General features: G+C 37.8%; 1 protein-coding gene across 1 annotated transcript; it reads right to left on the bottom strand.

The window, feature by feature from the left end:
* Window positions 1-2,053: 2,053 nt before the first annotated feature.
* Window positions 2,054-13,808, bottom strand: NHLRC3 (NHL repeat containing 3). Its single transcript, XM_050766141.1, has 7 exons — window positions 13,403-13,808; window positions 12,833-12,985; window positions 12,409-12,556; window positions 9,846-10,046; window positions 7,678-7,769; window positions 5,013-5,125; window positions 2,054-4,489 (listed from the first exon to the last, which is right to left on the bottom strand). The coding sequence occupies exons 1-7, from the start codon at window positions 13,484-13,486 to the stop codon at window positions 4,237-4,239; spliced, it is 1,044 nt and encodes a 347-aa protein (XP_050622098.1). The 5' UTR covers window positions 13,487-13,808; the 3' UTR covers window positions 2,054-4,236.
* Window positions 13,809-14,090: the final 282 nt, after the last annotated feature.

The following is a 14,090-nucleotide window of genomic DNA, read 5'->3' as shown; positions in this document are numbered from 1 at the left end:
TATAATCCCAGCTACTCAGGAGGCCGATGCAGGAGAATCACTTGAACCTAGGAGGCAGAGGTTGCAATGACCCGAGATTGTGCTGCTGCACTCCAGCCTGAGTGACAGAGCGAGGTTCTGTTTCAAAATAAATAAATAAATAAATGAAAGAAAAGGAAGGAGGGTAGGGAGGAAGGGAGGGAAAGAAGGAGAGAGAAAGAAAGAGAGAAAGGAAAGGAAGAAAGGAAAAGAAAAAAATCTGGAAGCAATGGATAAATTTTTCATTGTTCAAGTTCTATTCAATTCTTATACACAAAAGGAGCATCTACATGTCATTTAGTGTTTAGAGGATTAATTTATAAACTCATGGATTCCACAGAGTAGTTGATAAAGAAATGACTTAAGAGCCTTTATAAAAAACTTATTTTTCTTATTTGTAAAATAGCAACCACAAGGTGAAATTGTTTTTTTAAACAATAACAATGACGACAACAAAAAACACCTACTAGGGAGAAAAAAGAATAATTCCCCACTAATACAAATTCATTCTCTATTGTACTAAACTTACACATTCAGATTATAGTTTCACCTTCATTTAAAATAAGTTAATTCACTTCTGGCTGTTAGTTTGAATTACTGAAAAGGTTTAAACTTTTCTTTTTAATTGTGGACAAGTCCAATTAACCAGTAAAAAATTTCCAACAATGCTTGGAAAATGTTTCACCCATAAACCAATTTCCTCAAGATGTAAGCAAGTTGTGGAAAAAAGAAAAACAATGAAAATATGGTGAACATGGTAGCTTCAAAAAAAAAAAAAAAAAAAGCAAACTATGAAGCTTAGCCCATGTTTGAGTTCAAGAAATGCTTATAAGCAGAACACTACTGACCTCTTGTGTATCAAGAATGTAACATAACGCAAGTGCCAAAAATGGTACCTCCTAAAACTACTGAAAGACAAGGTTTAAGTAGCTTGTTTTCCCATCCAGGTAGGGAACTATTAGAGCAGAGGATACCTGCCTGAGTGCCTTTATATGTTTGTTGTCTCAAAACTTTTTACTGAATCAATAAAGCTGATTAATTTGATTTTTTTATTGTTGCTGAAAATATATAGCAGATAATGCAACAAATTAAAGTAATACATTTAGGACTTTTAAAAACTCTCATTTATTTTGGTGAGCCTAAAAAGCAAAACTTGGAGAGTTTCCATTTTAGTGCTGACCATCCAATCTGTCCTGTCTTCAAATGCAGAAGTGCTTAAAACCAGCAAAGGCAAAACAAGTTAGGACTTGACTGCCTTAGCCTTACACTACATTGCTTGAAGCAGTCTTTTAATCTGTTAAGTGACCTAAGAACATAATCCCAGCAGTTTGGGAGGCCGAAGCAGACGGATCATGAGGTCAGGAGATCGAGACCATCCTGGCTAACACGGTGAAACACCGTCTCTACTAAAAATAAAAAATAAAAAAAATTAGGCGGGCGTGGTGGCGGGCACCTATAGTCCCAGCCACTCGGGAGGCTGAGGCAGGAGAATGGCGTGAACCCGGAAGGCGAAGCTTGCAGTGAGATCACGCCACTGCACTCCAGCCTGGGCGACAGAGCGAGACTCTGTCTCAAAATAATAATAATGATAATAATAATAGTTTATGGTAAATCTTTGTTCGCCATCAGATTTCATCCAAGTTTTCTCTGCTTGATAAATATTCCACTTGAAAGACCGAATCTGATGGTACAGGTAAGGAAAGACATAGCTAAGTCTACAGTCTTTGGTTTTCTGGTTTAGAACACTTTCTCCCCTCCCCTACTCCAAGAATAGACCTAAAAAGTAGAAGTATAAAGATGTTCCACTTTTAATGCAGAAATGTAGACAATTAGCTAGTTAGTACTGTCAGTTGTACCCGCCCACCACCTCAAAACAAGCTACATTCTTTAAATGTTGTAAGCAACTTCTAGTCATATTTATGCACATCAGCTTACACCCTAATGTGTGAAAAGCAGGATATTCTTTCAGCATCAACTTGTGATTTCATAATTGTTGAAATTCTTTAAATGAATAAAGAGTTATAGACTGCTTTTGTGAAAATAAAATCAAACTTTAATTGTGGAGCCAGATAATATTGCCTTTTCTTGCCAAAATTTTAATTTATACTTTTTAGTAGAAAACATAACACATTTCTCATTCATTTAACTAATTAATCCAAATGAAAAAAGTGAAGTACTATAATCACAGGTATACTAATAAACACTTTTACAAAGATATTCAGAAACATTTGCAGCAGGTTTTATAAGACTCTGATATAAAACAAAGTAAAATAAAACATTTTGAATTGGCAAAATCAGTTTACCTAGCCTAAACTGCTTCAAAGAGGCATTTGCACTTCTTGTCCTGGCTTCATAAAACAAAGTAAAACAAAACATTTCGAAATTTCAAAATCAGTTTACCTAGCCTAAATTACTTCAAAGAGGCACTTGCACTTCTTGTCCTGGCTTAAAAACAAACCCTGAAATTACTTTCTTTTATCCAAATCAATTGACCATATTAGCTAATCTGCATAAAGTCTATGAGGATATGTTTTGATAAATGCTATAAACACAAAATTAAGACAAATCTGATAGCTATTGTCAGATATATAGCACATTTAGAAGGGCCTTTGTTAATAAAATGCCTCTAATGTATCCAGAGGTATAGATTTCAAAGGGTATCTGTTGCACATCTAATTCTCACAGCATTCATGAAAGAGGAGACAATGATGTTCCCATTTCACTGAAAACTAAGGTGACTTGTTTAGGGTCATACAGTCTGATCAGTGGCACAAAGACATTTATCAAAGGCCTTAGAATACAGAGTACAGGGCTTCCTGTTGGTAGATTTACCTTCTTAACCACACGGAGATGTGATCCAAGCATCAAAACAAGTGTGAGTCCCTTCAGGTCTGGAAAATACTCCAGCCGTAACAGGTGAAGAGCAAAGTCAGCTCAAGATCTGTCATATGCTACACAATTTACAGTAAAACACTGGGAAAAGAGGAAGCTGATGCGAGGAAGAGGGAAGAATGATTTGAAAGATTATAAAATGGCAAAGTTCCTCCAAAACCTATAATAAGCTAAAACAAACTGAAAAAAAAAGGTCTTAGTTGGGAAGCCAATATTCAGACCAAAGGAGGGGGTGGGAGGAGAAGATGTAGAAGGAGGAAAGCAGGAAATTATCCATCTTAACAGCTCAAAGGATTTGGCACATATCTATGTTCTCTGAATAATCTTGAAATTTCTTTGAGGTAGACAAATGTTAGGAATAAGTTGAGTTCATGTAAAACAAAAAAAGAAAGAAAGAAAAAGAAAAAAAAAAAAGAGAAGGAAGCTCTACAATCCTTGGTTATTTGTAAAAACCTCTTTTAGTAAAGTGCTTAGATGCCAGCCATTTTATTCCAACATTTAAAGGCTGATTGACGTTAAGTATCTTATAGGTAATGGACAAAAGCCAAGTTGGGCTTTAAAACAAGCTTAAAGCCTACCAAACTTTACAGTACGTTTCTAACTTTTTATACCTTCTTTACATGGAAATTATTGTTTTCTCCTCCTTGTCCCTTGGTAAGCTCTTCCCGTTTTCAAGTCTGAGCTCAAATTCACTTCTCCTGCGAAGTATCCACGATTCCCTCAGTCAAATGCAGCGCTCCTACTCCAAAAGTCCCACTGTGCTCCAAGGTCGCTTTTGCTGTGTTGTGACTGTTGGCCCACTTGTCTCCCCACTGGACTGGAAGCTACTCAAAAGGCAACCCTGCTTCTTCATTTTTACGTGGTCAAGACACAGCACTCTGTGGGTACTCAAATTAATCAATAGTTCATCCTATTTACAATCTTTCAAGCAACTCATTTTATGTTAGTTGCATGATCTGGAGGTCTGGAGTTCTTCATATGAAATTTAATAAATTATCCTGCAAGCTCATTTTTATTCCCATTTTTTTTACCCAGGGACAATCAGTCTACCCGGGCAAATAATGAGGTTGCGACCTTAGTCCCTCTTCCCAACTTCATTTTTTAGTTACATTCCTTTCATTAACATGTCCTTATACACTTACAAATAAAACTTAAGTCCCAAGAGGGCAACAAAATATATGATTCTTAATGATATAAAAACAAATCTTTCTGATACTAGATCTTTTATACTAGAAAAGTAAATTCTTGTGCTTGAACATCATTTTTAAGCACTTAGTGAATTTGAGAATCTTAACTGCCACTTGAAATATTTGCAGGAAAGAAACATTATGAACCAAATGCAGGAACATAGCTATTCAAAGGGACATATTTTTGTACTTGTTTTGCTCCAATTTCTGCTACATAGACCGCTCCAGTCTTTCTGTCGACTTCCAGGAGATGTGGCAAAACTTGATCTGCTAGTTGGATTGTGCTGATCACAGAACACTCCCCAATGCTTCCCACTGGGGGTGCCGCTACAACTGAGAGCCTGCTAAGATTCAGCTGGGCCACAATCAAGTACTTCCCATCAGGAGTAAATCTAAGGAGAAAGACATTTAACATAATAAATGTCTGTGAAATAAACATAAGGGGTTATTTTTTTTCAACATTTTAATCCCCTACTGTGCCAAACAACAGTAGGCATCTACTTGCTGAATGAATCTTTTAAGGAGAATTTTAATTTAATCTAATTCTGTTTATGAGGGAATAAGATGTCCATGATGGTAAGCAAAGCCAAAGATTAGCTTAAAGTTTTCAAAAGTATCAATATCATAGTCCACAAAATGAAACTAATGAAGAACTGACGTTAGGCTGGTTTTGATTTTTGTCCTGTGTTTAAAAATTTACCAAGTAAAGGCTAGAGGAGAGGTCTAGCATGTTATTTCTTGTGTTCACTTTATCTGGGATCTGAAAATCTCGGATATCAACTTTCTCTGTATATTTCTATTTTCCCCTGATTCAAAATTAACAATAAACATTTTAAACTTTCAGCTAGCTATTCAGAGAAGTGAGATATGTACACTAACTAAAACAAGCATTTGGCAATAAAATGAAACAATTACCTGACTGAAGAAGGTCCCTCTTCTGTGAAACAATTATTCCATGCTCCTAACCACTCCCCAGTGTCTTTATCAAATACTTGGATTCTTTTATTTCCTCGGTCAGCAACCCACACCTGAGAAACACACAAAAAAAGTCCATTGAAAAATATCCATAATATGAGAAAAAGAAAGGGAAAAGAACATTTATTTTCATTAGTTTCACATACAATATCTCACTTAAGAGGATTCCAAAGAAGGTAGTATAAGTCCCATTTTCAGATGAGGAAAAACTAAAGTTCAGAAAGGTTACCTTCTCTGAAGTGAGCTTACAAGTGGGAGAGGCACAACTCAAAGCTGTCTTAACCCAAAGCTTATAATACTCTGTCTACTGTTCTAAATGTGTGAATAACTAAAAAGCTGGAGTACTCTACCATAATGCAGGGGATCAGTAGATAATGAAAAGTGACAACATTCATTCATTCCTTTAACAAGCATTCATTTTTCAATGAGTGCTACTGGCTTGTCAGCTCCTGGGCCAGGCAATGTGACAAAGAAAAGCAGCCTTACTTCTCGAGAGCTCAAGATAGCAGGATGTGAGGTATTCATTCATATTGCAGTATCATTAAACCCATATCTGCTATTACCAAGGTATGTACAGAGTGCTGAACCAACTAAAGAAGCTTGAGATATTTTAGCAACACATAAAGAACGGTAATAGGTTTAATTTAGGTTTGTTATACACTGTAATGGGTTATTAAGGAACTTGTTATAAGACAAGAAGTGAGACGCATTCTAAATATTTCATGGCTACAGGCATGCAACTTAAAGCATAAAGGGAAATGGTTTTTGATGACTTATGGCCAGGGTTGTAGAGAGGTATGAAATAATGCACTGGGAGTGGGTCAGTCCCATTTACTTCTACCTCCCTGCTTTTGGTCCTTTGGATTTCTTGGGTTTGTGGATTGAGAGATTATTTCTTCACCAGTAACCCTGACTACAACTTCATCAGTGTGTGCGAATTTTGGTAGCCATTGAATTCATCTCCAATCAGAAACAAATCAAAACTCACTATACCATTTAAGAAACTTTATTAATGCCAAAATAAAGCAATTTCTCAAGGTCTTTTCCTGATCTATGATCCTTTACTAAGGATGGGTTTTCTTAAAGATTTTGAGATTAGTATCCCAGACAAATGACCAAGGAAGAAGTACAGTTTACACCCTAGGATGGAATGATACTTTAGATTGTAGTATTATCTTTCCTGCTCAACATTCAGTGAATTTTGATTATGGGAACTCCTGTTTAACACATAACAAGAAGTCTGGAACTGACTAATCTTTCATAGACGGTCCTGGTGATGATTAAATGAGTTAATTATGTAAAATACTCAGAACAGAATTGCTATTGTTATAAAACAATTGTGTATAATTGACACTCTTTATCATTCAGGAATGCCAGAGTACCCCCATCAGATGATTTCCAAGGCCTTTTAGAAGGGTGTTCCTCACCATGATGAATTTACCTGGGTCAAGGTTTCCCAGGCTCTGAAATTTGATTTTTTTTTTCTTAGCACACAATGAGTCACCCAAGCTCAGAAGGATAATGTGCAAAAGTTTAATTTAAACTTTCCAGTTCCCAATTTACATACAAAGTTCACATGGTTGATTAACGTCTTATGGCAGATCAGAAGATTTAATGATCAAAACATTCTCATTTTTGTCAATCAATTATGATTAGGAAGCCAAGTCATAATTAGAAGTTTGTTTGCTGATCACTGAATCTGCTAATCCAGTAGAAATGGATTAAATGCCTAATGGTATGAAGGCAAGCAGCCTAATGTATCCATTGTGTGTCAAGACATTTAGTCATTTAATAAATAAATATGACTACGATATACTAGGCACTAAGAAATAAAGCAAAAGAGATTCAGTAAGCACTCTCAACAGCCTAACATCTATTAGGGGAGACAGACAAATGATTATAATATAGCATGGTAGTTACTATGATAGGAAGTACAGGCTGCTATGGGAAAAGGAGGAGAAACTAATATACAAATTTTTTGGTGGGGGTTTTGTTGTGAAAAGGTAACCTCAAAGAAGTCAGATCTATGCTTAGAAGTTGAGTCAAGGCAAAAGAGATAGTAGTGAGTAGGGCAGAAAAGAGAGAAATTGATTGAAATTTGTTGGCTAAAGCTTTCTGTTCCCTAAACAAAGTGGAGCTAGTGAGAACAAGAGTTTGCCTAGGTGACTCTTTTTCAAACTTCCAAGATTAACCTCTCCCACTCCACTTTAGATCAGCACTTTTTTTCTTGAGAATTGAAAAGATATGCAAACACTTTTAGCGGAGTTTTCCCAGTAAGCAGGCAACTTTCTCTTTCAGGCAACTTTATGTTCAGATCCATTATTTGTTCCTTCTATCCTTTTAAATGGTACAGGAAATCCATTGTGCTCATTTCTAAATATTTGGGGAACCCCCTCACTATACGACTCAAACATTTGTAAGGAAGTATGTGTGCACACCCAGCCCCAGAGTAATTACCCAGACATACCCACTAACACACGTCTCCACATGCCCAGACACACATGTATACCACAATCTATATATACATGCCCAGACACAGACACAGACACATGCACAAACATATTCAGATGCATAGTCCCAGATACAATGACACTGTATTTTTTACCCGACCAGCTGAATCAAGTGTAACACTGTGAGGTATGTTGAACTTAGCAGGCCCTGTCCCATTTTCTCCATGCAGCCAAAGGATCATGAAATCTATAAATGATAAAAATATATAGTCAGAACAACATATAGAATGTCTCATGCATTTGCATATTTTATGAAACAGGTTACAAAGAACTATTTAATTACACCGCTGGTTCACTTGACTATGCTTTCTCAGCTTTCCTGTCTATACGCCCACTTGCCCATCTCTTACAATTAATTTTTTTAAAGTTCCTTCTCTGCTTTAGGCAATTAATCTACTTCTTTAATCATTATCTCCACTTGAATTTTTCATGACTGCTTCAAAATCAGTTTAGGGTTTATGCCATCCTCTCCCTAAAACTGGTTCCCCTTCCCAACTTATCTGTTACTTGATATTAGTATTCCACAGACCTTAGAAATTCACATTATGGGCCGGGCGTGGTGGCTCACGCCTGTAATCCCAGCACTTTGGGAGGCCGAAGTGGGTGGATCACGAGGTCAGGAGATCGAGACCATCCTGGCTAACACGGTGAAAACCCAACTCTACTAAAAAAATTCAAAAAATTAGCCGGGCGTGGTGGGGTCACCTGTAGTCCCAGCTACTCAAGAGGCTGAAGCAGGAGAATGGCCTGAACCCGGGAGGCGGAGCTTGCAGTTAGCCGAGATCACGCCACTGCACTCCAGCCTGGGCAGCAGAGAGAGACTCCGTCTCAAAAAAAAAAAAAAAAAAAAAATTCACATTATGATTTTACCATCTATCTCCTTTATTATCCACTATGGTGGGTTCAACTGTAGTCCTTTAAAAACATGTCCAAGTCCTAACTCCTGATACCTGGGAATGTGATGCTATTTGGAAATAGTTTTTGCAGATAAAATTAAATTAGGGATCTCACGAGATCACCCTAGATTTAGGGTGGTCCCTAAATCCTTATTCAGAGAAAGAAGGGAAAGACTGGAGGCACAAAACCACACAGAGAAGAAGGGGCTGCCATGTGAATATGGAGACAGACATCAAAGTTATGCTGCCACAAGCCAAGGAATGCTTGGGCCACCAGAAACTAGAATCGGCAAGGCAGGGCCTTTAGAATGAGCACGGCCTACCAGATTTCTGACTTCTGGATTCCAAAACTGTGAGAATAAATTTATGTTGTTTAAAGCCATGCAGTTTGTGGCAATTTGCTATGGCAACCACAGGAAACTAATATACCCATATTCAATCTGTCTCCTAGATTTTGTTGTTTCTTTCATTGAAATTTTTGGATTCTTGCTTTATCCTTACCCTATACGTCCCTTTTAACTGTTATCAACCAAATTCAGTTACTAAATGATAAATTGACTACACAGCCTCCAAATGACAGAGCTCACTTGAAATAGATCCTAAAAGAATGTCTTATAAAACCTGCTGCTGTAACATCACTTTCCTACTAAGAAAACCTCAAAAACTTTACAGGCAAAAACATGGCTTTAATAATCCTTAAATAAGACTTCAAAAACATCCCAAATTGTATTTTATGCTGCTGAAAAAGTGCATCTTCACCTTCTTTCCTGCTAATAACGGCCTGTAGACCATGCATGATAAACCCTCCATGAATGTTCCATCCATCCTCCCTTCTCCTCCCACCAAAACCAGTTTAGTTCAATAACTACTTCCTTCATGACATCTGGTTCTATTTCTCCAGGCAATTTAGTTTCTCCTCCTAAGTCGATTTTGCTTTAAGAATCAATACCATAAACCACATTGCATTGTTTCATACATAACAGATCTGCACCTCCTTATACTAGAGAGGACAGAGAAAGGTCACTCAATAAAATGCTTGCAGATTAATCAGCCTGTAGGATACCTGACTCTGGACTTCTAGGTTTCTAATTTCTACACACTTATCTCCTGAGCCCACTAGAAATTCTCATACTGTTGCCAGGTACTTTTGGAGGAATCTCCTGGCCTTTGGTGAAGAAAGTCGGCCTGTTATCAGGATCATTTATTGTGGGCAATCATACATCTGTTTTTCAGTTTTCTGGCAGTAATACACTTAGCTCTTTACACACTGCTTCATACACAACACTTAAAACATTATACCAAGTATCAAACAAATTCAATCCAATTTATAATATTTTTATAATACCATAAACAATTAAGTCATGTACCTTGGGACAGTTTGATCAATCTGTTATTCAATCCTCCATCTCCATCCACAATGTAAATATCTCCTGTGTCCTCTACATATAATTCTGCTGGGTTATCAAACTGCAAAGGATTCAAACCAGTGCCTTTTTTGCCTGGAGTACCCAAGACTTGAACAAGATCACCAAAAGAACTGTATTTTTTAACAGTATGACCAAAGAATCCTATAAAGATAGATATGTACATCTCACAAATAAAACCACTATACAAACATTCAGATTTTTCAAGTAAGCTAAGAGCAAAACTTTGATAGAATTAAACAGTAATAAATGGTTGATAGACTTAGGAAATTACATATAACTAATAAGCACTATAGCTTCTTTGTAAATTATAGCCACATTTGATCACGAATTAAAATCTCCATTAGTACAAAATAAGTGGATTCTAAACTCAAATGAATAACATCCCCATAATTGACTCATTATACAGGAAACTCAGAATGTTAACAAAGTATTGGGGCAGCATTTTCTTTTTTAATCTTTTGACCTTGAATAAGCATTGCTTATGAAAGGAAATCAAGAAGAAAATGTAAAGGGAACAACTTATATTTGAAACTGTTACTTCAATCATTCACATACAGATCTTAAATTTCAGTCAGTCAACAAAAACATTCTCTATGGTACAGAATTTTTTTTTTTTTTTAACTGCATTTTCACCTTGTGGAGACATTCAAAATGCAACCCCTCAACTTTTCTTTGCTAAGAAGAAAATAATCTTTGTAAATCATGAGTATCTTATTTTCTCACGTTAAAATTTCTTTAAGTTAAAATTAACAAGCAAGAGCATAAAGCAGACTATCAATAAGGGAATATCATAAAGCAGTTAACAGAAATCAATTTGAAGGTACATATACCCAATTAATTGATAGGTATTCAAAAGACAAACCGGATACATTGAGCTTACCAGAAAGAAAGTGAATCAGCTTACATTACAATTCTATGTTAAATTATTTATTTATTATTATACTTTTGGACAGTTGAGCTAAAGTTTATAGCAGTAAAAAACACATAAGCCTCCAAGTTTCTAAAAACTAGCAAAAAAGACTACCAATAAAATTTTTTTTTTAAAAAAAGGCTAATTTGTAGCCATATTTTTCATTAGAGGAAATTTATTCCTTTGGGAAGTAGGAACATAAAACCGTCTTCAGATCTCTGGGTAGAAAATTAGCTGTAATGGAAAAAATGAAGAGATCATCTGTGCTCTTTTTATTTCTGGGAATCAATGAAGTCTTATTTTTAAAAATCACATGAATAAAAAACTAAAAGTAATGGTCTTTAACAGTGGATCTTCAGGAAAAAAGTGAAAATAGACCCTCATTACAGTATTACAATTCACTCAGTGATAATCTATAGATTTTTTTTGGTTGAACCAGAATCTTACTATGTAAAACACAGCATGAAATAAACAGGCCATCAGCTGAGGCCCAGAAATCTTATGGGTTCTGAAAACAACTGCGATAATGGCACTACTTACAGAAACTGAGAACTCATTATCTCTAAAAAATGGTATCTGAATCAGCCAGGACTGTAGCACCAGGATGTCCCTGAATTCAAGAACACAACTGAGCCAAGGAATGCCAGAAATAATGTCTTTATAATCCCATTTCTTCCTGAATTCCTAGGGTAATGCCAGGACATCTCAGGTATTGCTTTAAGCTACAGCCACAGGTGAATTGTTTCTCTGAAAACTTTCTCCATAGCTGCCATTCAGCTGTGCTCACTTTATTTTTCAGCTTTTTTGTACTAAAAATATTTGATGGCAGGAAGATTTCAGACATACTTCAGTCAGTAGAATTTCAAAAACATTAACACCAATTTCTGCAATCTTTGCACTTTGAGCAACCAAACAGTTACGATTTCACAATCTTTTATGAAAGAGAACTGGAAAAGGAAAATAAGAGTCAAGGATTCCAGTCATTGCTTTTAGAGACTGCCACTTTATTTGGCTTCAGTTTAGTTATTTAATCTGAGAAGAGCAACTGATGCTTTAAAGAGGAAAAGTCCCTAGACAAGTTCAAGGAAAGATTATATTAACAGGCTCCTTGTCAAATTTCTTAATTCCACAGAAGCATAATATAAAGTTTGTTAAAAACATGTGATTTCGGCCGGGCGCGGTGGCTCAAGCCTGTAATCCCAGCACTTTGGGAGGCCGAGACGGGCGAATCACGAGGTCAGGAGATCAAGACCATCCTGGCTAACACGGTGAAACCCCGTCTCTACTAAAAAACACAAAAACTAGCCGGGCGAGGTGGCGGGCGCCTGTAGTCCCAGCTACTCGGGAGGCTGAGGCCGGAGAATGGCGTAAACCCGGGAGGCGGAGCTTGCAGTGAGCTGAGATCCGGCCACTGCACTTCAGCCTGGACGACAGAGCCAGACTCCGTCTCAAAAAAAAAAAAAATGTGATTTCATGAATCGTTAAAGAAATTACAATTAGATTCAGCAACTCTGATTTTAAACAACACAAACAAGGACATGTGCAAAGATGCGATTTCCAGTAAGATAATTTAATAGATATTAGTATACATACCACTTCCTACATCCGTGATCCAGATGGATTGTTCATATAGAGTACTGGCTGCAAATATACCATGAGGTGTGTCAACTGTATAATTCCAGGCTCGTAGAAAATATCCATCCTCTGTGAACACTAATATCTTTGGGATGTTATCCCCTCTCTGAAGGTATACAAAAAATAACTAGGATCAGTTTTAAGGAAAGGTAATCTGTATCTTGGCGAAGAAAAAAAAAATAACTGAGAATTTTACTAATATTTCAAAAACCACTTTCAAAATCTAACATATCTTTCACATTCGAAACCAAAATACTTGAAACCAACTCAAAAATAAATTGCACAATTAGCATGATATAAACGCATATGGTCAGTTACTACAGCAAGAGAGGAAGGTTGTTGTTTCGTGTTCCTAATTTTTTTAACTCTCTATTTTACTTACTTGACCTATGTAAACCAATCCGTTGAGGGAGTCAACTGCAACACAAAATGTTGTTCCGGTAAAATATTCTGGGTGCTTAGGCCAATCCACATCCAGCCGGTAAAGACTTTTCTCAGTTCTCCAGGAAACTGCAAAAGTAAAGTTCCTCAAAACCTTAAATAAAATCAGACAATTCAGATTTAGTTTACCCTCTAGGGAAGAAAAAAAGGGGGGGGGCGGATGGTAACAGGGCTTATTGTTAAGCATGCCTTGACAACTAGAAGTTTGCTGGACTGAAACAATTCCAAAGAAATGGGCTTATGTGCCTGAAGACCAACACGACCACAATAGAAGTCTGCAAATTATTTGAGGGTGTAGTAGGAGTTGGGAAAGAGGAAAATGGCGATGTAAGATACACAGATTTTTAAACTCAAATTTTATAACAGTCAAGGCAGTTCGGACCCAGGTGCAAGCTTTGAGACAAGCTACTGAGGGAACCAGGGCCTGCCACCTCCATCCCACGACCGTGGCGACGCCTCCCAACAGGGCTATCCGCACACCCGACAGTCATTTCCTCACTACCCAACTCACTGGAGAGCCACAAAAACGCGAATGCAAAACCAGAAATGCAAGAAAGACGCCAGCACCGGCTACGCAGACCCAGAATCTCGCCATGACCAGACGGGAAGCCAGGCGAGGGAGGGTCCGCAGGTGTCTGGGGGAGGACCTGACAGCCTCAGGCCCGAACGGTGTGTAGCGGCACAGAGGGTCTGCCCGGGGCCCGAAGACCCTATCTCCGGTTTCCCCTCCCTGGAGGCACGAGCTTTGAGTACGAAAGGGAACAGAGACTAGGGCGAATGAAAATCAAAGAAGACCAGTTCCGGACTTCGTGTGCATTTCGGGGTCCCCGCCCTTATGTCAGGTGCTTCGGGCTCACCCAGTGACCACCCTTTCCCGCCCTCAGGCCAGTCCTCGCCGGTGACTTCCCGTGGCCACCAAAGTATGGGCGCCCGTAGATATGCCTTAATCGCTCGCCTTTTATTCTTTTTAATTCAGACGGCAAAATCAAAAGGTCGCACACTCAAACACGAGGTATGGTGGGGATAACATTTAAAATAATGACAGCTAGGCTTCGGGAAGGATTTTTGCCACATCCTATTCCTACCATCCAGGCATCCGCTATGGATGCCTATGTTCCCACACCAGGACCCCACCTCTGGCTTTCAGGAAAGAGGGGCCCAAGCTGGCGGCGCAGTGTTGAGTTTACTTGGGCGCGACT

Source organism: Macaca thibetana, chromosome 17 (assembly GCF_024542745.1).
Source record: "Macaca thibetana thibetana isolate TM-01 chromosome 17, ASM2454274v1, whole genome shotgun sequence".
Lineage (NCBI taxonomy): Eukaryota > Metazoa > Chordata > Mammalia > Primates > Cercopithecidae > Macaca > Macaca thibetana.
The sequence above is the reverse complement of the archived record's forward strand: the minus strand, read 5'-3'. Positions and strand labels throughout refer to the sequence as shown.